This window comes from Rhinolophus sinicus, chromosome 16 (assembly GCF_057876585.1).
Source record: "Rhinolophus sinicus isolate RSI-liver-muscle chromosome 16, RSI-T2T, whole genome shotgun sequence".
Classification (NCBI taxonomy): domain Eukaryota; kingdom Metazoa; phylum Chordata; class Mammalia; order Chiroptera; family Rhinolophidae; genus Rhinolophus; species Rhinolophus sinicus.
In genome coordinates this window covers 18,693,603-18,718,794 of record NC_142516.1, presented here as the reverse complement: position 1 = coordinate 18,718,794, position 25,192 = coordinate 18,693,603, and the positions used below count along the sequence as shown (strand labels likewise).

General features: G+C 43.2%; 2 protein-coding genes across 4 annotated transcripts; one reads left to right on the top strand and one right to left on the bottom strand.

Annotated features, from left to right (window-relative positions):
* Positions 1-23: 23 nt before the first annotated feature.
* PRPF4 (pre-mRNA splicing tri-snRNP complex factor PRPF4) lies at positions 24-13,984 on the top strand. 2 transcript variants are annotated; one of them, XM_019754637.3, is made up of 14 exons: positions 24-214; positions 939-1,116; positions 2,823-3,009; positions 4,320-4,407; positions 4,811-4,890; positions 5,069-5,162; positions 5,649-5,743; positions 6,905-6,963; positions 7,333-7,456; positions 8,825-8,914; positions 11,330-11,452; positions 11,562-11,669; positions 11,760-11,878; positions 12,398-13,984. In XM_019754637.3, exons 1-14 carry the CDS (start codon positions 188-190, stop codon positions 12,589-12,591), a joined length of 1,566 nt encoding a protein of 521 aa, XP_019610196.1. In that variant the 5' UTR covers positions 24-187; the 3' UTR covers positions 12,592-13,984. The 2 variants fall into 2 exon arrangements, with proteins under 2 accessions (XP_019610196.1, XP_074186952.1); XM_074330851.2 differs by having other exon boundaries at positions 49-214; positions 936-1,116.
* A 2,134-nt stretch (positions 13,985-16,118) lies between these two features.
* Positions 16,119-24,527, bottom strand: RNF183 (ring finger protein 183). Of its 2 annotated transcripts, none has more exons than XM_019754572.3 (2): positions 22,443-24,527; positions 16,119-17,822 (listed from the first exon to the last, which is right to left on the bottom strand). In XM_019754572.3, the coding sequence occupies exon 2, from the start codon at positions 17,797-17,799 to the stop codon at positions 17,224-17,226; it is 576 nt and encodes a 191-aa protein (XP_019610131.1). In that variant the 5' UTR covers positions 17,800-17,822; positions 22,443-24,527; the 3' UTR covers positions 16,119-17,223. The 2 variants fall into 2 exon arrangements, with proteins under 2 accessions (XP_019610131.1, XP_019610130.1); XM_019754571.3 differs by lacking the exon at positions 22,443-24,527 and adding an exon at positions 18,726-18,926.
* Between the last annotated feature and the right edge of the window lie 665 nt (positions 24,528-25,192).

Below are 25,192 nucleotides of genomic sequence, written 5' to 3'. Positions count from 1 at the left end.
CACACCTCTCGACACGGCCACAGCCTTTCCTACTACGACTCCCAACATGCTCCACGCCTCCCCGGACGTTGAGGCCACTCGGCCCACTTCCGATGGGTGACACAGTTCCGCTTTGCTGGGCGCGCGTTGGATTGTCTGAAACGTAGAGTGCAGCTTTCGCTGGGACTTCGCGGCCCCGGAGCCCGGCATGTCTTCCTCACGCGCTACCTCCACGGTACAGATCTGAGCTCACGGGAGCGAGGAGCGGGTGGGGGTCGCTGCGGAATGGGATGGGATAAGGCGATGGGGGGGCCGAGGAGGAAGGCTGCGAGACTCGGTCTTAGAGAGCCGAGCAGCGTTTTCCTGATTGTGAAGCTCAGTTGCACCTCTCGTGCAGCCGCGAATGGTCAACACCTCTTCCGACTGGTCCAGAAACGGAGCTCAAGGACTAGTGTCCTGGCCAAGATTTATGTCTGTGTCAGACCTCTTAACTGTAATGAGGCCTCCAAACTACCTAACGGTATCTAGTGCATCTCGTCTGAAAACGTTTGAAATGTATAGACCAGTAACTTGGTAACCTGCTCCCCTTAACACCGCGTTGGTGTTTTCAGTTATCCTTTATCGTTCCCTTGTGATGAGCACTGACCCTGGAAGTTTCATAAAACCCAACAAGAAATTGCACTTCCAACCGGTTGAGTTGAATTAAATTCCAAAGCAAACCTTTGACAGAAAAATCACCAAGAGAAATTCAGGAATTGTATCAACCTCTTTCTGTCTGAGACACTGAACACCCCTACACCAACCCCCATCAGTGAAGACACATCTTAACTGGTGCCCGCCTTGTCCTTTCCTTTGGGGAGGAAATAGAACTGAAGCTCAAGATGAGCTTCACCCTTTGGGGAAACCTAGCAAGTTGCCAAGATTGAGCCTTAGGTTAATCCAGGTCTTTGATTTAGCAGGCAACGAAAACTAAGGCACCTGACGACTTAGTCGCCCCTCTTGTGAAGAAACCGCACATCTATTATGGAAGTTTGGAAGAGAAGGAGAGGGAGCGTCTGGCCAAAGGAGAGTCTGGGATTTTGGGAAAAGAAGGACTTAAAGCAGGAATTGAAGCAGGAAATATCAACATAACCTCTGGTAAGATGCAAATTGTGAATCCATCTTTATCTTTGGTGCTCAGATTTTCCGCAATGAATATCTTCCTAGATTTAAATATCAGCATTAATAATGTGTCAAAATTTTCAGTTTTTAAACTTACATCTGTATATGGCCATACTTTGCCTACCCTGCTTAGTATCGTCCAGAGAGCCTTTTGCTTAACACCTTTTAAAGAGTTTTTCCTTCCATGAATTGGTAGTGATTTTGCCAGGAGTTTTATTCAGTGTGTATAGCTGACCCTTGAACAACACAGGTTTGAACTGTGCCGGGTCCACTTATATGCAGTTTGTCTTTTTTAAATAAATACTGTAAACGTGTTTTCTCTTACGATTTTCTTAATAACATTTTCCTTCTCTATACTATTACGAAAATACAGTACGAGTACGTATAACATACAAAATATGTGTTAATCAACTGTTTATATTATCGGTAAGGCTTCCAGTCAACAGTAGGCTATTAGTAGTTAAGGTTTGTGGGAAGTCAAAAGTTCTGTGCGGATTTTCAACTGCACAGGGGGTTCCTCCCACAATCCAACCCCACCCGGCGACGTTCAGTAGTCAACTATATTTGGATTCAAATTGATTCCATTTATCTTCTGGAGATCTAGCACAGCTCTGGCATTGGTTTGAAACTACTATGGTTCATAATATTCTGTTTTTAGTTTCCCAATTATTTTTCTTCCATAATGAAACATTTTTTAAATTAAAAAAATATTAGTTATTTTTATTTTGAAAAATAATCAGTGTAGAAATGTGTGAAGTAGTAAAACCTTTCATCCTTATTACTTGGGTCTGTATCTTTCCAAGAATTTAATAAAGCTATAAAAATACATAATTTTTTTCCATAAAGGAAACCACGATATACAGATTGTTTTGTAACCTACATTTTTCATTCTGTACTATTAAGGATATCTTTCCAAGTCAGTGACTATTGTCCACTATATTTTTAAAATAAAATTATACATGTTTGTAATAAGAAATTCAAACAGTACGGAAGGGTATAAAATGAAAAGACTTCTCCGCAGAAAAGACTTCTGTCAAGTGTCTCATTGATCCTTCCACACATTTTTTTTTTCTATACACATGCACTTTAATGACTTTTTCTAACCTTTTATGCTTTTTTAAGCATAACTGCATCACCACTATACTTACCATTTTTCATACAAATGTTTGTATTTAGTGTGAGTTTTTTAACTAGCTGCTAGAGTATCCAAAAAGTCTTCTAGTCAAGGAATATCATTTACATGGTAATTATTTTCAATTTACTAGTTTCATTTCTAAGTGTCCCCATACTGGAACTGTTTTAGAGAATAGCTTTGGCAATTGTTAAAATGATGTTTCTGTTTCGTCTTTTGCATAGAAGGCCTAGTTAACTCATTTGCTAATGATGCCCCATACTCATTATTTTCTTATCTAAGCTATGTGTTTGTTTATATAGGAATATATAGGTTTAAGGTTGCCAGATGAAACAAGATGGCGTGAACCATTTTGCTGCCTTTTAAAGCTGTGTCATTTAGTTTTTTGTGTGTGGCGTGAGTTAATAAGCTGAGAAACTAAATGTATAATAGATTAGACAGTTAACTTTCACTAAGGGCATATACAGACTCCAATTGTAAGAAATTATTTCTTTTTTTTTTTTATTTGAAGATCTGGTGATTATGCTGATGTTGCCTGTTCTCTTTATAGGAGAAGTGTTTGAAATTGAAGAGCACATCAGTGAGCGACAGGCGGAAGTGTTAGCTGAGTTTGAGAGAAGGAAGCGAGCCCGGCAAATCAATGTTTCCACGGACGACTCAGAGGTCAAGGCTTGCCTTAGAGCCTTGGGAGAGCCCATCACACTTTTTGGAGAGGGTCCTGCTGAAAGAAGAGAAAGGTACCCTTTCTAAACATCTACTCTCTTTTTTGATCACAGAGTTCTAGTTCCAAATTTATGTTGTTATTTGTAGCAAAACCTTTTAATAGACTGTCTCAGCTGTTGTTAACGGAATATCTTTTAAGTTGTGTTTATATAGTTCAACCCTTAATCTGAGTCTCAGGCCAATTTTTACTCCACTACTAATTTTCCTTTATAAACTGCGAAGAGGGTGTTAACATGTTTCCTCTCCCCTTCCCAAAGTGGAATTTTGTAGTTGAACTTTGAAGATTTAGACAACTAATGCATTCCTTGTCAATGACACAAAACATAATGACAAGTGGTTTTTGGATATTACTGAAAAGGGGCATTGTCCTCAGATAATGCTCCGCTTGTGATTTTAACGTTGCAAAGCTCTTGGTGACAGGGTAGTCATATGCATTTATGAGGCTCTCCTCTTGTCTTTCTAGCCACTGTCCTACTCTCCCCATTATCATTTTTGTTTTCTTGGTTTGCATAGTCTGCGTGTTTAATCGCTTCAAAACCTGTAGCATTCTCTCATGTCCGTTAAATAGAACCAACAATGCTTGGTCTGTTTAAATTACAGGAAAAAAAAGTACCACTTCTCTTGTGCTCCATGCTTCAGCCACACTGAACTATTTGTGATTCCAAGCTCAACACACTTTTCTTACCTCCAGACCTTTACATAGTATGTTAAACCCTCTGCCTCAACAGTCCTCTCCCATTCTTGGCCTGTTGCCCCGACTAAATGATTACTCAGGTTCGGTAACACCTCTATGAAGCCTTCCCTGATCCTCCCTCCAAACCTAGGCTAGGGACTCCTTTTATGTTCCCCCTTAGTACCCTATACTTAACCACTGTCATAATACTTAGTATAATGTATTATGGTTCCCTGTTACTTTCTGTCCCCATCCCCCACCCCCCCAACCCCCGCTCTCTAGAACTCTGTTCCTTGAAATCAAAAACTGTTTTCTTAGTCATTGTTGTACATTTAGCACCTGAGTCAGTATGCAGCACCTGTGGCATTGAGTGAAGGTTGGCTGTCTCCACAGACCGAGGGATAGCAATGTTTTGGCTAGTTAGCGCAACATTGAATAGGGTAATTGTGTATAGTTCAATTTAGGGAAATCTTCAAATAAAAAAAGATTGAGTGAAAGAAATCACACTGGAAGTGTAGGCGTGACATCTTGACTCTTAAAGAAGGTTGCTTGCAGTATGAATGGTGAGACAGTAGGGGAAGCTTGTCTCCCTTCTCAGATGTACTTTTCAAAATCTCAACTCTGTTTAAATGTCGATCTTTTTTGTTACAGGTTAAGAAATATCCTCTCAGTGGTCGGTACTGATGCCTTAAAAAAGACCAAAAAAGATGATGAGAAATCTAAGAAGTCCAAAGAAGAGGTAAGATATGTCTTTGCCTTTGTAATATAAACATGAAGGAAATGAGGGAATAGTTCTCTCATACGATGTGGATGGGCGTGGAGGTCTGTTTTTGAAGACGCTACCATTTAGGAGTAGTTGGTGGCAATAGTTTGTGGCTTCTGTGTAGGTATAAATGGAGATTAGGGAATTTCCCATTCAGGAAAGAACCATCGCATTCCTGGCGTAACTTATAATAAGGAACCAGAAACCATCTAATAAGACCTCACAGAAAGAAACACAATAGAAAGCATATATGCCTGATTTCATCCTATTATTGTACTAATTCACCTTTTTTCTGGGCAGTTAGAATAGGGAATTGACAGCTATGTGTGGGGCACGAATGCTTCAGACTTAATATTTCTGCTCTTAATTTAACTTTCAGTATCATCAAACCTGGTACCATGAAGGACCAAATAGCCTGAAGGTTGCTAGACTGTGGATTGCTAATTTTTCACTGCCCAGGTAAGGAGAGCCTCTAGAAGGAGAAAGAATCATGTTTGTTCTTGCTTCCTCTCAAGGACTGAGGATCTGCTTTATAATGACTGTGTTTGTTAAATGAAATTGAATTGTAAAGTACTTGTGTGGACCCCTTGTCTACAACCCATTTGCTCATGATGGTAATGTTGTTCGTGTGTCACAGGGCAATGAAACGCTTGGAAGAGGCCCGTCTCCATAAAGAGATTCCTGAGACAACCAGGACCTCCCAGGTGCAAGAGCTGCACAAATCTCTCCGGGTAAGATGCTCTCAGCAATTGTCCACTCTCTCAAGGTTCTTAAATACTAGATTTGCTCCTTTGGCTCACTTCTAGGAGGGTAAAGGCAGTTACAATTTTTCCTCCCTGTTGCCCTTTGGGAGGAGCCGTCAGTTTAGGTGGCAGGAACCTACTGTACTTTGTACTCAGCAGAGGCCTGTGATTCTCTTTAATTCTTCCTTTTAATGTGTCAAAGTTGTGCCTTAGATCTCTCCAGTTTTCCTGTTTATATTTAGCTGGCACAGAAGCTAGTGATACTAAAACTGTAGAAGACAACCTGCTGGGGTTCCAAATCAGTCGTAACTCCATTCATTCATCCCTAGAAGTGTCTCCTAATAAGGGGTGGGGAAGCATAACAGAATTTTGGGTTTTATTAAAACTGTAAAGTTGCTTTTTTATAGCAGAAAAGCCAAGAAACTCTTGGATTAGCCCATTGATGATCACCGTTTGTCTTTTTTTTTTTTTAAGTCTTTGAATAATTTCTGCAGTCAGATTGGGGATGATCGGCCTATCTCCTACTGTCATTTTAGTCCCAATTCCAAAATGCTGGCCACAGCTTGTTGGTAAGTTACATCATACTGTGACTTTCTTTTCCTAAATGGGGAGCAAGTTCAGGAAAAACAATCAGCATTTGGCTTAGATGTCTTTCTCTATCGTCTTCCTCTGCTTCTCATGATCACACCAAACTAGAGGTGCTCCTGCTTTCCCCGTGCTGTTGTACAATGAGGTCTTGGTGAACAGTTCTGACTGTTTACAAGGGCCCGCAGGGATCCATGACATGTAGCCGTGTGTCATGTTCTTGACATGAGTATTTTGGAGCAGGTCACGTAGTGAGCTTATAAACTAGTATCCATGCCTCAGTATAGCTTTTCTTTTTCAGGTATGTGACCCAGGCAAAATACTTAATCTCAGTAAGCTTCAGTTTTCTGATCTATAAAGTAGGATGAGATGTTTGTAAAACGTTTTGCCTTGATAGTGCCTGGTGTGTGGTAAGGACTCAGTAAACATGAGTTACTGTTTTTAATCTTTATGTTTGACTTACCACCACATTTGCAGAAAACTCCTAGGATGTAATAACGGTTTGTTCTATTTAGTTACTTACTTATTTTTATGGGACATGGCCATCTTGTAAGAGGGGAAACTTCCTTACATTGTGTGCACAGGAACTACTTGACTAGGCCGAAGCTGAGACCACGGTTCAGGAGAAAGCCAAGGGCCTGCACACATCTCTCCACGCCTCAGTTTCCTTCATTGTGAAACAGAAATTATCAGTCCCAGTTTATGTCCTCACAGATGAAGGATCATTTGAGACGATAGATGTAAAAGTAATTGGTGGGAGATTTTCTGAAATAAAAAGTCTTTTTAAAAAATTGAAGTACTTTGTAAGCAGCAAACTGCTCTTCATATTTAAGGAGATGGTATCGGTAATAATATTATTATTGAAGAGTTGGATTTGTCCTGTCTTCCCTCACAAATTGATCCAAAAATCAAGAAGAACAGCAGCTTGGGCTGCATAGGTTGTAGTCCGGTGGAGCCCCTGGTTGCATGAGACCTGGATGCAGCTTTCTTCTCTAACACTTGAAATGCTAAGCCTTTTCTTTTTCGTTTTCTGTCTGCCTCTGTAAAGTTGATTTGGGGTGAGAAGAGATTGTCCTGTAATGTTACCAAGAACCTTTTCCTTCCCAGACCAACCTGGCTGACATGCTTTCCTTTGTATTGGACAGGAGTGGGCTTTGCAAGCTCTGGTCTATTCCTGATTGCAACCTCCTTCACACTCTTCGAGGTGAGTTACACTCTTGTTTAAATCTTCATCTTTTTCCCAGTGTAAACTGTGTCAGCAGTAAAACTCCAAAAAACTGCCTGTGCTCCGACCCAGTACACACAAGATTAATTCTTGACTTGGTTTGGATTTCTTGACCGCAAGGCTCAAAGATGACGACTTCATACACATACCACTTTTCTCTCATGTCCAGTCTCTAAACCAAAAAACAAAGGTTTTTGTGTTTTGTTTTTTAAAATATGATTAAAATGTTTAAATTAATATGTCCACATATTCCCTAATATCTCCTATAGTAGTCATTGTAATCTGTGTTTGCACATAAGTTATAAGGGGGCGGGAACTCTTTAACTTTCATCTCTCATACTCCTTCAGGACATAACACAAACGTAGGAGCAATTGTATTTCATCCAAAATCCACTGTCTCCTTGGACCAAAAAGATGTAAATCTGGCTTCTTGTGCTGCTGATGGTTCTGTGAAGCTTTGGAGCCTTGACAGGTGAACACTATTATTCTCTTTATACTGTAATCACTAAAGTAAATGGTTGATTAGTTGGCCTTGGGACCTGAAAATCTGGCATTTAACCCCAGAGATGCTCCAAGAGTCGAGGTAACTTGGTATGAAAATAGAATGGAGGATTTCTGTCTCACACTTTTTCTCACCAGAGGAGTTGTAACAGGTTTCTTCTTGTTTGTTAACTTCAGACCTTGAGTTTGCTTTTAACATAGTGGCCACTGTTTCCTGGCTCCAATTATTCTGGAAAGATCTGTTTTACCTCCTAGGCAATAGGTTGACTTTGGAGAAATGCATTTTGGTAGGTTGACTAAAGATAATGTTCTTGGCAGCATGTTGGTTCTTAGCAAACAGCCACAGGGGAGAGGAAAGTGAGGTTCTGTCTGGCAGTGTGGCCAAGGAAGTGAGGTCTCCTCCCTGTAGCATCGTCCCTTACCAAGACCATATTTTCCAATTACTACAGGTTTGTTTTTTTTAATGTGTTTATGATTATTGTTTTCCAAGAAATTTTTGCAAGTACGTTGTTGGTTAAAAGACATCTGAATTCAATTGCTTTGTTTTCTTTCTTTGGCAAAGCACATGAGGCTTTTATTCTAGGGTTTTGTAAAGAGCTAATTAGTGTCTCTGCTCTTGACTAGACAGGGTCTTACCTGTGAGCACAGCAAGTTTTAATTGGCTTTGGTAATACTTAGCAGTATTTGCTCCCCTAGGGCTTTGATTAGTTCCTTGTATGCACATTGACAAAGTTTCCTTTTTAATTGCCCTCTTTAGGGTTCATGTTTATTTTCTTCCGCTGGTGTTTCAGATCTTTCTGTGGTTGCTGGGTGGTAGAATTTAATGGCTCCAAAAGAAAGCTAAGCCTCTGTATGTTTAGTTCTTTTTTCCATGTGGATCTTTGAACAAGCAAAAGTTTGAGATAATTTTATCTGTAATCCATTTGCACCAAAACTGATTGCCTCATATCTCTGTCAAAGTATGTTTTCTTTCTGGAATTTCAGCACTACTTTGGTGCAGAGAGACTATTTTGCTTATTTTTTATTTTTCTCTGACTCTTAAATGTGGTACAGCATTAAGAGTTATTAACATAGTGAATTGAAGTACAAAGAGAGTGTTTATTGAAGTACATTGGGCAGTTTTGCTCTGTGGGCACATGAAGTAGTCCCAAATTTTTTAAATCCTTGGGAAGTGACTTAAATTTTTGTTAGCCCTAAAGTTTTAACAAATTACAAGTTTAGCTATAATTTGGCTTCTCAAGTGATACAGAATTGGTGCATCTGTATACAGTTCATAAGTTCAACGAATATTTACATGAGTATAAAATAGTTAACTCACATATATTTGATTCCTTTTCAGTGACGAACCAGTGGCAGATATTGAAGGCCATACAGTACGTGTGGCCCGTGTAATGTGGCATCCGTCAGGACGTTTCTTGGGTACCACCTGGTAAGCCTTCCTGTTCCTGTTCTATCCATATGGGTTTATGGCATTTTGTTAACCCTTCATGGCTAACTGCCAAGTAAACTTTTAGAACAGATCTTCAAGTAGGATTTTCTTGGACCGCAATGAATCAGAATCAGAAGAGAGTATATGATCTAGTTAGGGCCAAGTATATTTGTTTTCAAACTGCAGTTAATCTGAAATTTCTTTTTATTTTATTTTATTATTATTATTATTTTAATTTTAAGTGTCTTTTTCTAGGACCCATCAGGTCCAAGTCAAGTAGTTATTTCAATCTAGTTGTGGAGGGCGCAGCTCACTGTGGCCCATGTGGGGATCAAACCAGCAACTTGTTATTAAGAGCACCACTCTCTAACGAACTGAGCTAACCGGCCACCCTAGTTCATCTGAAATTTTAAAATCACTGATTACCAGAAAACTAGAATTTTCACACTGTTCTTTGTTGACCAGTACCAGAAGTGTTTGTTTTGTTTTGTTACATATTGTATTATAATCTCTCTGCTTACAAATTGGTCCCCCTTTCTGGTTCTATAAGCTTTATAAGCCCAGAATCTGTTAAAGAATTAATGAATTGAGGTCTCATTTACATGAAGAGGAATGGATTTGTTTTAAGTGTGCTAGTCAATCAGTCTTGACAAAGGCATATGCTTGTGTGACCCACATCCCTTTTGATGGAAAGAACGTTTCCATCATCCCACAGAGTTCCTTCATGCCCCTTCCCAATCAGCTTCCCCTCCCAAAGCAACCACTGAGCTGATCTCTGTCACGATAAATTCTGTCTGTTCCCACTATATGAACTCATTTGTGTCTGGCTTCTTTCACTCAGCCAACATTTTAAAGATTCATTCATGTTGATGCGTGTATCCATAATCCTTTTCATTGCCGAGCAGTATTCAATTGTATTACCGTGCCACCATTTATTTATCCACTTTCGGTTGTTTCCAAGTTTTGGCTAGTCAGAATAAAGCTGCCATAAACATTCTTACACAGGGCTTTTCTTGTGGACATGTTTTTCTTTCTTTTCTCTTGACTACGCATAAATACCTAGGAATGCTAGGTCGTAGGGTAGATATCTATTTAACTTTAAAATTTTCCAAGTGGTTTTCCAAAGTGGTCATATCATTTTACATTCCCAGAATTCTGGTTGCTTCACATCCTTGCCAACATTTGGTGTTGTCAGTCTTATCATTCTGCCCAGTCTAGCAAGTGTACAGTGAAATCTCATGGATTTCATTTTTTTTTTTTTTTTTCCAGATTTATCTCATTTATTTTAGCACCGACTCTTTCTTAGTAGAATCAAAACCAGCTGGTGAGCCCAGTGTTCTCACGCCGCCATTTTTCCGGAACCTCCCCATGGATTTCATTTTTTATAACCCTAATGACTGTTGGTGTTGAGGACTTTGTCATATGCTTATTGACCATTTGTATATCCTCCTTTGTGCAGTCTTCAGGTGCTTTCCCCAATTTTTTAATGTTTGTCCTTTTTTTAAATTAAATTTATTGGGGTGACCGGTTAATAAAATGACATAGGTTTCAAGTGTACAATTCTCTAATATATCATCTGTATGTTACATTGTCTGTTCACCACCCAAAGTCAAATCTCCTTCCGTCACCATATATTTGACCCCCTTTACCCTTTTAATGTTTGTCCTTTTTTGTGTCTTTATTTCCATGCACATAGACAATTCTACCATCATTTAGTGAAGATACTTTCTTTCCCCTGTCGAAATTGCTTTGACACCCTCTGAAAACCATTTGACTGTAATATATATGTGGGTCTATTTCTAGTCTCTGTTCCATTGATCTATTTCTCAATGATTGATTTGTGTAACCCCAACATCCAGTGTAGGGCCCAGTAAATACAGAAGGTGCCCAAAAAAAAAAAAGTGTACACATTTTAAGAAAGGAAAAACCATTAATATTGTGATACTCAATATGCACCGATAACAAAAGATGAATACAAGTCACGTTTGACTTCTGCAATTACAAGAGGTGCTCAAAGTGATTACCATCAGTATCCAGACACTTCTGATTATGGCGAGCTACTGCTTGAGCAACGCTGACCAGAAAGTGTCCACTTGTCTACATTTCTTTGGCACCCCCAGTATATAATCACTCGGTGAATGACGGCAACAGAATCTTGGCTGAGCCATTCTTAGGGAATTCTGTTCTTAAAATAGCCTCTGAAATAGGTTTATAGGAAGTGATAGTTTCCCAGTTAGTACCCAAGATATATGTTTAGTTATTAAGACATTGTTTATGCCAGAAAAGAATTTCTTGGTAATATGGTTACATGAATAGTTTGAGAAGCCTAACTGAAACTACAACTATTTATAATACCCTGCACATTGTAGAAACTGAATAAATTTCTTCTGGGTAATTGTTAGTTTGATTTTGTAGCTATGACCGCTCATGGCGCTTATGGGATTTGGAAGCTCAAGAGGAGATCCTGCATCAGGAAGGTCACAGCATGGGTGTGTATGACATTGCCTTCCATCAAGATGGCTCTCTGGCTGGCACTGGGTAAGCCTTCTTCCATACAGGCGGGGCAGCTCAGCGGTCTCGCCTCCCGGGTGCCTGCTTCCGCGCACAGCCGGAGTCAAAACTGCTCATTTGTGACTTACTTTATCAGGGGCCTGGATGCATTTGGTCGAGTTTGGGACCTGCGCACAGGACGTTGTATCATGTTCCTAGAAGGGCACCTGAAGGAAATCTATGGAGTAAATTTCTCTCCCAATGGGTAAGAGAAGCTCATTGGATGAGGGGTGGAGAGGGTTCTTGGTCGGGAGGTCCTCTTTGTTTCTAACTCAATACCACATCTGATCCACAGCTACCACATCGCCACTGGCAGTGGTGACAACACCTGCAAAGTGTGGGACCTTCGACAGCGGCGCTGTGTCTATACCATCCCCGCCCATCAGAACTTAGTGACTGGTGTCAAGTTTGAGCGTAAGCTTCCTCCAGTTTTAGGCCTAATCATGATACGGAATGTGGACCAGGCTTCGCACTTCCATGGCATGTGGGCCAGGCTTTAGCTTAACTTGGAAGTGGAACAAGAGAGAATTTGGACTCTGTTAAAGGAGCAGATTTTAATTTCCTTCCTTCTACTGTGCTTTCAGACAGAGCTATAGCACAGCTTGCTTCTCATTGCTAGGAAGTAAAGACTTCCTGAATGCTTTGTTTCATCTTTCTTCATAGAAATTCTAAGCACTGAATCCTTAGTGTTATTCTGAGTAGGTTATCTATTGGGGAAAGCCAAAAGACCTTAATAATGTGATTTGTTAATAATGTAAGCCTTCCTGTAGTTGTCCATTTTTCCTAGAGTCCTAGTAGGAATACAGATCAGAGCGTTGGGTTTTTCTGAATGTGGAAATACCTTCTTTTTGAAAATAGTATGTTCTAGCAGATTTATGTGCTTTTGTTTTCTGATACTCTTTTGAATACTTGAACTCCCCTTTTCTCTCGTAGCTATCCATGGGAATTTCTTGCTCACTGGTGCCTATGATAACACAGCCAAGATTTGGACCCACCCAGGCTGGTCCCCACTGAAGACTCTGGCTGGCCATGAAGGCAAAGTTATGGGCCTAGACATTTCTGCTGATGGACAGCTCATAGCCACTTGCTCATATGACAGGACCTTCAAGCTCTGGATGGCTGAATAGGCAGAACCATGGGAAAAGGACTCTAACCTCAAGTTCTCCCTTAAGAGCCATTTGCAAAAGAAAAATTGATGAGTTTTGTTCTATCATGTTTTTTTCTAGTTACCATGTATAGATCCTCAGTAGATTGGATTTCCTTGTCAGCCCCCACTCCAGCAGGCAGCCCACTCCCTGGGTGTTGGTGAACCCCTTTCATAGTTGCAATTTTAATTTCATCTTCAAGCCCTGCCAAGAACTGTGTAGACATTGTTTTTATTAATCTTTGGTTTAAATGCCCTGTTGCCTTCTTCACAGCACTCAGGATTGTGACTGACTCCATTTTTAATTCTTGAAACTTGGCTTTCCATTACTCGTACATGCTTCAGGACTACATGTGACCCGGAGAGCAAAGTGGCTGGACTGGAGTCTGGAAGCCCTCAAGTAAAGAAGCACGTCTCAGCATGCACTGGTTAAACAGTGGCTGACAGAGCAAGAACCCTTCCTCTACCTTGAGACTGGGAGGTGAAGCGGTAGACCCACAGCCAAGCTCAGGGTTACGCAGTAGAGAAGATTTTACCTCTTCCTGTTGGGTTCGCTTGGAATGCTGCCTGCATCAGCATCAGGAAGCTCAGAACTGAACATTTGCCGTGTCAGAAAATGTCTTCCATTTAGCTTTGAAGTTTGGCATCCTTCGTGTTACCACAAAGCTCGGCCGTTGTGTCAAAAGTCAGTGAAATTTCCAGAAAGCAAACATGATGTCTCTATTGTGTAACCTCCTTTCTGTCGTTTATTTAAAGGATATACCCCTCATGTCAAGGAAACTCGGGAAAAAATCCGTAATGGGTATTTCTAAAGACTTTTGTTTATTACACACTTGCTACAGTATAAAATCCTATTACAGAAACTCCTTCAAAGAATTATTTTGCTTAGTTAAGTATTTTCTCAATCCCAGGCTTTGATCCATAGAGGTCCCTTTTTTTTGGTTTGAGATATAACACATGATCTCACATATGACTTACTCCAATTTCTGTCTCCGTGATAAGCACTCTTAGTAATTTTTTAAAAAATAGAAAGCTATTGCATTGTGGGCCGGACTACCCGTGACTCTATAATATTTACTCATTGTTCACCCACCAGTTACCTTCCCTTTTTCCACCCGAAGTATACAACCATTGAACTCTGAAAATACACAGTAAATTCATACAGGAATACAGGAATTTAGAAGAATAAAGGATTGTGTATAGAGAATTCAAGAAGGGCTTATAGGATGACTTCTTAAATGTTCAAAACACTTGCACTTGCTAGTCCAGAAAGGCTGAGAGTTGCTTGTGTAGCTGTAAACTTCAAACTGTGTTGTATGACATATGGCTAAATACTCTGTTTACTCTGATTCCAATTATAGCCAAATTGTCGCATATCCTGTGTACCTGTTAAGCTCCTGAATTCTCAGCTCTACCCTCTGTTGGGCACTTCACTGTTGGTTAAGTATTAACGGGCTTTATTCCTTCCATAGTTAGCCACAAAAAGAAATGATTTTCATTACTACCTTTGCAGTATGTGTAAACTAATAATGAACGTTAGTGTATTAGCATGCAATTTGGATATAGTGTGTATAATGTGTTAAGGTTTTTAGTCTTTCAAGTTTAAATTTTATTCCGTTAACCTTGTCTTTTTTTGGTAGGGAAAGGGTGTTGTTCCAAGAATTGTAGAGGTAACAACCGGATGGAAACAATTTATCTAAGCCTTTGGCAAAACAAATACCTCATGGAATATGCATTTCTTCACTGAAAACATCTTTGTAAGAAAGCAGTTAGCTGAGGTGCATAAACCAAGTGTGGCATTTTACAATTATGGTGAGAGAAATGCAGCCTCCGCTTAATAACACTGACTCTGCCTAGACACTGGGCCAGGCACATTCAGACATTTTGTTTAATCCTCACAATTTTAGGAGTTAATTATTCCTTTTTTACAGACAGCTGAAATTTAGAGAAGTAACTTGCTCAGGGTTACCCAGTTAGTAAGTGTCTGATCCTGGCCTGTCTGTGTGTGACCTTATGAAGAGATTTCATAGGGCTTCACTGAGTATGTTGTCAGCACCGGCCAGACAAAAAGATCAGACCAGCCAGCATGGCCTGTTTTCTGTACGAAGCCTGATCTTGTCTATCGCTCCTCGTTTTATGTTGCCTGTTCTGTTCTTCCTTTTTCTTTGTTTTTTTGTTTTAAACTTTTATTTATTTTAAGTGTGTTTTTCCAGGACTCATCAGCTCCAAGTCAAATAGTTGTTTCACTCTAGTTGTGGAGGGCGCAGCTCACAGTGGCCCATGCGGGGATCAAACCAGCAACCCTGGTGTTACGAGCACTGCGCTCTAACCAACTGAGCTAACCAGCTGCCCTACGTTGCCTTTTTGATGAGTTACAGCAACTCTTACACTGACTCGATGCCAGAGGGAGTTAATTTCACCACTTCTACCTCATGAACTTAATTGAGCCTATAGTGTTCAACAGGAAACGATTTGCGTTTTCGGATAGGTGATACTTTGTGGAGTGGAAGGGTCTTCAGCATTGCAGCATGTCTGACCTCTGGAGAACTAAAAGCCAGAAGCACAACCCACTGCCTTCCCTGGAGTACCGAAGGTGCTCCCAGACTTTTCTAGGTGCCCACTGGGAGGATGGCACTGCCCCACGGTTAGAACTACTAAATGTAAGAAGACGCTAAAATGTTGCCCTGTCCCCCAAAAATTCAAACCTATATATCTTATTTGGATGGTGTATCGGCCACTTCACGAGTCTAATTTCTGTTTTTACTGAGAATCCACCACTTACCAGTGTGGTGATGTTGGGCAAGGAAGCTAAGCTTGGGGAGCCTCGGTTTCATCTGAGTAGTGATGAAGGTTTCTCAGTGCAGAAGCAAGTGCTCCTTTCCAAGCGTTCCCCCAGCTCCTCTTCCTGTTCCTCATGGCTCTGAGAACATGGTGAGCTCATTGCCTAACTTACCTTCCACAGAGTTAAGAGCAAGGATGTGTAAAGAAATGAAGTCAGTGGGGAGAGCTTGAGTCCCAGCTTGAGTGTAATTATTTGATGGTGCAAATGGAAAGATAGATGTTAGTCCCCTGGCAGGATATGTAGATGACTTTCCAATTTTCTAATGGAAAACTTTTTCTTCACGTCTTTGAGACAGTTTGGTTTTACTGAATGTGAAATACATGTCTTGGCTATTTTGGAATATCTTGTACATTTTAAGATCCCTAAGAATTTATAGAATTTCATTCCACTGAACTCAAAATGTTACTTAAGAGCAAATAAAACCAACTCTGTTTTCGGCTTCTGAAAGCTTATTCTACAAATCAAAAGAAACCGGAACTCAAAATGTTACCTGTTGATAATTGTGATGATGTTTTAATCACTTTGAGATTGTTTTAGAGCCCTGGGCCACCAGGCAATACCGTGTTTCCCTGAAAATAAGACCGAGCCAGACCATCAGCTCTAATGCGTCTTTTGGAGCAAAAATTAATATGACCTGGTCTTAATTTTACTATATTACAAGACCAGGTCTTACATTAATTTTTGCTCCAAAAGACGCACTAGAGCTGATGGTCTGGCTCGGTCTTATTTTCAGGGAAATACGATATTAAAACTGGAGAAGCAGAATCAGGGTTTTAGGCACAAGAGGTGGCAACTCGTCAAGCTGCAGCCCGAGCATCTAAATTTGACCAAAGTTTTCTTTGGTTTCTAGACTCATGTAAAAGGAGAACCCGGGTCCCCTGCTTGAGATGGGAGCTAAGGTTTTTACTCTATCCAGGGTCTCTGCCTTACCTCTCGGGGCCGAAATTTCAATGCTTGGTGGTGGGAAGTCAGCTCCACCCTGCACTGTCTTCTCATCAAGGCCTCTGCACCTACCAGGAGGAATAAGATCCTTTTCCTCCAAATCCCAGATTTCTTCTGATTCACTGACCTGTCTTTTCACCTTTAAACTCTCAGACGCTTAACACTCCATAAACTACATACCGACAAGAGGTTGTCTTGTGCTGAAAGAGCACGCCCTCCATGCTGGTAAGGGCTCTCTGCCACCCCTGGAGACTCCTACCTTTCCCCTAGTTCTGACATGGCACCAGCCAAATAAATGATTAAATGAGTAAGTGAAGGGAAGGATGAATGCAGACCGTTTTTACTAGGACTGGTAGCAACACATCCAAAGAAAAAACTGCAAGGGGAAGGAAGACGTGTACTCACAGAATTGAAGCTCACTCTCCAACGCTTTTAGCAACACAAAAAGACAACTCAAAAAAGGTGAACCAAGTTCAAAAGCAGCTCCAGGGAGAAATGCGGCTTGTCACCTGTTTGGGCTAGTCGCCTTCCTGGAGACGTGTCCAGTTCTTTGGCACAACTTGCTACAGAGCTCTGTAATCACAGATCTGCTTCTCTACCTTCCATGATCCTGTGGTTCACACCAGAGGTCTCCACATCTTTTCCCAGCACTTTCACTTTCAGAGCTTCTCATTATAGTAGGATCTGTTTCTCAGAAGCAAGCATGTGGCCTAACTGACCCATAGATTGTAAAAATGAACAATACTACAAAGGAAGACGACCCCACGAGGCTCTGCATGTCCCGTGCCCAGCAGCAGCTGAGAGTCTTTGTTCCTTGTCCAGAACAGATGCTCACCCCACACCCCAAAGGAACTGCTTGGTCCAAAAGATGGAAAAGATGAGCAACAGAGTGACGCTGAGGATGACAGCCATCAGGTAGGCAAACATCCGGAACTCAGGGTTACGGAAACAGTCCCTCAGAGAGTAGTGGCTAGAGATGGAAGCGGGCAGAGGCGTGCTGGTGGGGGCCGTGGCCTGGCGGGTGTCAGGCTGGCTCCCAGGCTCGGGGCCTACGTCCAGGGTGTAGACCCGGGGCTGGCGCAGGAAGTAGCGGCTCTTAGGTTGGTCCTTGAGACAGAGCTGATGGCCTTCCAGGATGACGTGGTGGGGCTCCAGGCGGAGCAGGGAGAGCATGGCTGTATCTGTGGGCAAGTCAGTGACAGGCTGCCCGGAGGCCAGCACAGTGGGCTGGCGACAGAGGGGGCACAGCAGCCGGCGCTGGGCTGGGGCCACCAGGCTGAGGTGGGCCAGGCATTCCACGCAGAAGGAGTGGCAGCAGTCCAGCACTTTGGGGGTGTGGAACGTGTTGTTGAAGGGGTTCCAGCAGACGGGGCACTCAGGCTCCCAGTCCTGCTGCTTCTCGGCCATCCTCAGACCAGATGCCAGCAGGCCTGGCAGAGATGGAAAAGAAGCAAAGGAACACTCGTGAAGCTGCGTTAAAAGGTATTATCACCCACATTTCACAGATGAAAAAAACTTAGGTTCAAAAAGATGAAGTGAGGGTGGCCAGATGGCTCAGTTGGATAGAGCACGAGCTCTCAACAACAAGGTTGCCGGTTCGATTCCCTCCATGGGATGGTGGGGCTGCGCCCCCTGCAACTAAAGATTGAAAACCGCGACTGGACTTGGAGCTGAGCTGCGCCCTCCACAACTAGATTGAAAGACAACGACTTGGAGCTGATGGACCCTGGAGAAACACACTGTTCCCCAACATTCCCCAATAAAAAATTAAAAGAAAGAAAAAGAAAAGAAGATGAAGTGATTTGTTCCAGATCACTCAGTCCTAAGCCATACTTGTCCGGTGCTCCTGCAGTATCCCCTCTCTTGGGGCGAAGGCCAGAGCCACCCCACTATTAATGAGCTGCCACTGGAGGAGACTGTACCCCAGCCTTGGAATGGATAAAGGTGCTCCTTATGTTCCATGCAATTGCCCTTGGCTTCTGACTCCAGGGAGAGGAAGGGGAGCCATAGTCAGTGGTTTGTGCCAGAGGGCAGTGATTTCCTTCCCTGACTAGTGCAGAGATGGTCTGTCCCCTCTCTGGGAACATGCCAGGCCCTCTTTCTCTTCTCCCTTTGGGCTACAGGGCCAACCCTCCAGAGCCCACTTGCCCAGTCTTCGTGCAGGGCACTGCATTGGCCTGAAGGGGGCCCCTTGACCGGGAAGCTTGGAGAGGCTCCCCTGCCCAGGTCCCCAGATCAGCCCTTCTAGAGCCTCCTCCCACTACTTGGCCTCCCCCACACCTCTCCTCCTACCTTCCTTTGTTGGAGGGAGGGGGAACCCTCAGGGCACCCACCTGGGCTTCCTGGGTGGGAACGTGGTCAGCAGACTACCCAGAAAGGCCTGAGGCTCCAGTCTTTCCCTCTCCTGAATCCACAAAGCGTTGGGAGACTGCCTGCTCACCAACTCTGGGGCCCATCTCCATGGCAGCGCAGGCAGCACCTGGAGCTGCCAGGTGGCCCAGGCTGCAGCCTCTAGAGCACACCTGCCTGCAATAAAGGCCAGAGAGCTGCCCAGGTGGTGGTGGGGTGGGGAGGTGGGGGAGCAGAGTTCCCCCAGGGCTTGGCATACACCCAAGGAAGCGAAGTATGTGGGCGGTCCCTGGGATCACTGGCTGCAAAGGTAGCAGTGGCAATTGCCTTTTTCTAGATGGTGGAGAGCGTTCGTGAGCCTTCTGGGCTTCCTCTCTCCTGGGCCCTCCTCCTTTTCCAAAATGGCGGAAACCTCCTTTGCGCACAAAGGGGCTGCCTGCCCTGCTCTTCAAATTCACTACCGCACTGCCTAAAATCTCAGCTATCAGATTCAGCAAGTCCTCTCCAGTCGGATCATTTCATGTGCCCAAGGAGCTGCAGGCAGAACACAGCCAGCCATTCCGGCAGGCACTCAGCGCTGAGATCTTAGAGTACAAGGCTTGGCCACCCCAACCACGCTTGGGGACTTAAAAGGGGAGTCAGGAAGGAGGGGGGCACCGGCCCTAATTCCCCATTTCAACCAGAAGCACTTAGCTTTTCTCATATTGATTATTTGAATAAATCGAAGAGTTGAACTGCTGAGAGAGAAAAAAGTTTAAAAACCACTTCTCTGTCCTAACAACACACTTTGCAGATGGAAGGCAAATAGTGACTCTCACCCACGGTAGTGACACTAGGACTGCCAGTTCACCACCATGTGCCATCATAAAGGCAGAACACGCAACCATGCAGTTACCTGCTGGATGCGTCTTATTAACTAGATGTGTTTGTATTTTCTCAGGAGATTCCTCAGGGCCACAGGTGTCTTGTGGTAGGAATCCAGGAACTGTGCAGGGGGCACTTGGGGACAGTGAGTCTCCCTTGTGCCGCTGGAATGACGTTATCTACCCTGACCAAGTTGATACCTGAAGCAAAACCTGCTTGCACTCTCTCACGTATGGCTTCCTGGTTTTCTTCTAGACCTGTTACCGCTCCAAATAGGGGAGAGGAAATGAAGACCCGCAGAAGGAGGATGGAACAGCTCTGACCCAAGATGGGATAATTTACAAAGGATCCTTGCCCATGAACACTTTATTCTGTGAACGATTCATCCATTCTACAAAGTTACCGGATTACTGAGTGCTCCTGTATGCCAGGTGCTGTGTGAGGCATTGGGTCAATGGACATGGTCTTTGACCTCATGGTCTTTAAAGTCTAGTGAGGGAAAGAGACATTTCATGACTAAAGGGCACTAAATAAATGTATAAGTTTAAGGACTGCTATAAAGGACAACAAGGAAAATGGGCTTGGGTGGGCGAGGGGAGGGCTGCCTCAGATGAGAGTACCAGGGAAGATTTTTCCAAAGAAGTGACATGAGCGCTGAGACTGAAGGATGAGAAAGTCTGGCAGTGCAGCACAGAGGAAGAATATTCTAAGTCAAGGGGACAACATGTACCGAAGCCATAAGGTGAGAAAAGTTCTGCCAAATTGAGGGATTGAAATGAGGCCAGGGTAACTGAGGTGTAACCAGTGGAGCTGGGGTGGGAAAGTGGCTCAGGATGAAGCCAGAGAGGGAGGAGGCCAGCCCTGCAAGCTGGGGAATGCATCTGGATTTATTCTAGACGGGGCGGGGAGGTGTGGTGGGGGGAGGGCGACCTGATCCTGTTTCCATGTCATTCCATGGCAGAGCAGAGGACAGACTGAAGAGACAGAGTGGAAAGAGAAGCCCAGCCGTGGGTCTCCAGCAGTGCTCCAAGCTGGTATGTGGGTGCTTGAGTAGGTCAGCTGATGGCAGGAAGATCAAAGGCATGAGGTAAATTATATCTTTGAGAGAGAATCAAAAGCGCTTCCCAAGAAACTGGACAGCATAGATTCTGGGACCTCGTTGTCAAGGCTCGTGACCCCAAATCCACTGCTTACTAGGCCCATGATTCCAGTTGAATTGCTTAAACTTTCTCATTTTCTTCTTCTGAAAAGGAAGCTAGAAATATATAGTACATCAGAGGGTAAAGGTCTCACATAGAGCCTGGCACCCAGGAACGACCATATATGAGGTGGTTGGCATTATCACTGCAAAAGGATTTGAGTGCGAGGAAGGGTGAAGGCCAACTTAGAGGCTATAAAACGTTTTCTACACTGAGCTTTGATGAGCCCCTCCTCCTCCTCCTCCTTCCCGGAATTCCAGAAGCAGACCTGTAGTGCTTCATCAAAAGCCTTAAAATATACGTTGCCTTGATTCGGCAGTTCCCCCACTGGGAATCTATCCCATGGAAATACTGGGGGGCTGTGCAAGGATTCCATTGCAGAGATACCCATCAGAGCACGGCTCTGATGGTGGAGAATTGAAAACTACCTAATTATCTAATAGACAGACATTGATTAAATAAATTCTGCTCCATCCATATGCAGAGACATTCTGCAACCTTTAAAATGATGTGATAAAACATCTATTCATATGGAAATCTGTTCATGATATGTCATTAAGTGAAAAGAACTATTAATAAAACCATATTAGAATATAATCCAATTTTCCCATATATGTGCCCAATGGAAAAAATGTCTAGAATAACAAACATCAAAATGTCAACAATGGTTACCTTTGGGGATAAGATTATAGGTGTTTGTGATTTTTTTTTTAATGATCTTATCTGAAAATTCTAACTTGACTACAGTACGCTTGTATTGCTCCTCTTAAGGACCTCCTCTTCCCCTCAAAGCCGACCTATATTTTCTTGAGGGAAGATCAAGGTTGCATCAACATCTTAGCCCTTATCTGCTGTGGTGCACTCAGGCATCCACTGTTGTTTCAGGATCAGCTGGTCAGAATCCAGCCTCTGCAGGAGATTCTGAAGGAGTATCCACCCACCACTCACCCCCAAGCAAAGACACCTCAGCTACAGCAAGTCCTAAACAGAACCCCAAAGGCATCGCCTCTGTCTATGACCAAGTCAGTTTGCCAGATATTGTCTGTAGCATCACCCCAACATTTTCAACCTTGAGAGAGAGCATTTTACAGCACTTCACCGTTTACAGAGAGCCCCAGTTCTTGCTAAGGGTCTAAGTGTGGTGACTCACACATAGATGGTAAATGCCTTTTACAGCTTTTTTTCCACTTGCATAAGGCCATTTGATTCTTCAAAACCACCCTGTGAAGGAGGGAGGCAGGGAGGAGAAAGTATGCAGGCTTTGGAACCTGATGTGTTTGCTGCGAGGTCTTGAACTAATAGCTTAACCTCTCTGAGCTTCATTTTCCTGTGTCAAATAGGCTAATAATCCCACTTTACAGGGTTGCTGTGAGGAAGGCATAATGTAAGAATGTGCCCAGTGAGGCACAGCAGGCTCTGAAGTAACCCCTAGTCACCGTGGTATTTTTATACCTGTATTATAGATGGGGCAGCCAAGGCTGGGAATGGTGAAATGACTTGCCCAAGGCCTCACAGCTGAAGAATGGCTGAGTTTGAATGATCCCAGGAGCCCTGTCTCCCAGGCCAGTGTTCCCCTGGGCTGTGCTGCTGCTCGGGACCCTGTGACCCAGCCCTCCATGACCCTCCCTGTCTGCTTACCTTCTCCGTCACAGCCTCCCTCCTCCTGCTTCTCCTTTCAGGAGTGCGGCTCTGCAGCATGTGCTCTGACTTCTGGACTGGTTTCCAGTCAGTTGTGGGCGGGTCTCATTTGCATGAGTTTTCAGGCCGCTCCCGGCCAGCTCTAGCTCAGGTTCTCCTCTTCCTTCTGATGACTTTGGACTGTCTGTGCTTACAGGGGACATTCTGGAAGTTTTGGTTTCATCCTCCTATGAGTCGCTCTTGCTTTTTCTCAAAAGGGGGTTGAAGCCCATTTACCTTGCAGGCCTCTGTTCTGTGTGGGGTTGGTCCCCCGCCATCCGGGATTGCACTTGCCCTCTACGCACTGACTGCCTTCACAGGAAGGTAGGGTATCTCTTGACACCATTTCTGCTATTCAGCCCAGGTAGACACTTCCCTACTCTGAGCCTCTACCACCAAAATGCAAAGCGCTCTTGCAAAATATTGTGAAAAAAGCAAATCCAACAGAGAAGCAGTCAGGGTGAGGAATTTAAGCATAGCATGAAGAGCTGGGGTTCTTAATCAAGTCAGACTTCCAGGTCAGAGTCAAGGTCTCGCTCAGAATCCAGTCTGGACTTGCTAGTGTTGTGTACCTAGTGTTCTGTACAGATAGGTTTCATATGATTTTACATCCAGCAGCTTATCACTGAAGTGAAGTTGTTTTAATCTGCTTGTGTGTGACAAAGAAAAAAATTGTTTTTGTTACAAGAATGAAATAAGTCATGCCAAGATGTCATCATTCTACATCTGCTGTTAATTAGCAGTCGGGGGCTTATCGATATGTGGGAGAAGCAATGGTAGCAAGGAAACACGTAGACGAGAAATACTGAGAGTTTGTGAGGACTATTTGAGAGTTTGGGTTTGGGTGAGGGGACTCTGCTCTAACCTTAAAAACTCTCCGAAGACCCTTGGGGCATTCACTCCCATCTTAGCAAGGCATTGCTGAAAGACTGCTGATAAAGACCATGGGGATCCAGGAAAGGGATCACCCTGCCCACCACCAACACTGGCGTCTCTGCTCCCTAGCAACGTGCTCCAGCAACAGGGAACTTTTGCTCTGGCAGCTGGAAATCAGCTCTTTGGTTGGTCACTGACTCTCCTACTTGTATATAAAGAATTACTTCCTATTAAATTTGGACTTTATTCCTTCACCTCCTCTGGCTTGGACCAATAGTGTGATTAAGCTGTCATTTGTTGGGAGTATGTTATTTCTTTATTCAGCTTAAGAGAGATCCTGTGTGCTATTGGCTTATGAAATTATAATTTCCACAGTGAATCTGTGCTAAATACATTGCTGCCAAAGACAGAAATCAGTCTGAGTATAACTTTTGCTGCCTCCCCCAAACAAAACGAAACAGTTAGCATGCCTATATAATGAGGCCTCCATCCATAAAAACTCCAAAGGATGGGGTTCAGAGAGCTTCTGGATTGATGAACACATGGCAGTGCTGGGAGAGTGCCCAGCATGGAGAGGGCATGAGGCTCCGCGCCCCTTCCCACACACCCACCCCATGCGTCTCTGCCATCTGGCTGTTCGTCTGTATCCTTTATAATAAGCTGGTAAACATAAGTACATGTTTCTCTGAGTTCTGTGAGGGACTCGAGCGAATTAATCAAGCCCAAAGAAGGGGTGGTGAGGACCTCTGATCTAAGCCAGTGGGTCGGAAGCACAGGTGACACCCTGGCCTTGCTCTTGGTGTCTGAAGCGTGTGTGGGGAAGAGGCAGTCTTGTGGCACTGAACCCATCACCTCTGGGTCTGATGCTCTCTCCAGGTAAGTAGTGTCAGAATTGAGTTAAATTGTAGGACGCCCAGCTAGTGTTGGAGAATTACTTAATGGTGTTGAAAACTACACACACCTTGGAATTGGTGTCAGAATCGGAACATGCTTATATCTTTTGCTAAGTAAGGACGTTCATCACAGTTTTATTTTAGCCACAAATGATTGAAAACAAAATGTGAAAGCCCAACTGTAGCACATCAATTAAGTGGCAAACTACAATCATTTAAAATGATGTATAGGAGAATTTTGATTGACTTGTGAAAATGTCACAATGTACTGTAAATGGGTGAATGCAGCCTACCAAATGGTATATGTAATATGAGGCAGATGTTGTAAAACAAGATTTACATATAAAGGCTGAAAAGCCATGAGACAAAGGTTACAACGGTTATCTCTGGATGGTGGGCTTACTGGTGTTGCCATTTTATTCTTATCTATATTTTCTAAATTTCCATTAACAAATATGTATTACTTTTATAGTAGGAAAATTCATTTGGAAAGTACGTAAATCTGAGTTTCTGCAACCAGGGAATCTAGAACTTGAAAAGAAAAGCAGGGTGCATAAGAAACCTCTCAGGGTATTGCAAGCATTGGTATAAAAATAAAATAAACCATGGCCCTTTCCAGGTCATTAATTGTGTAGTGAGCAAATGCATTATCATCACATCTCTGGGTGATGGAGGCTAGGGAGTACCTTGCAAACAGTGGAAAAATTTTCTGGGGGAGATACCCAGGAGAGATAGTGAGTCATCTAAGGAATCTGAGAGTTAAACTAATTTAGTTCATGCTTGGGGGCTGAGGTCAGCCAGCCAAAAAAGCACCTCATCTAAGCAGTACCTTGGAACCGGGTGAGTGAAGAGTCTTGAGACTTGGTGGAGCCCAGCCAAGGTCTGGAGTGGAGGGCAGGGTGGTTGAACCCATCTGGGGCGGAAGAGGCACAGAAGGCAGTG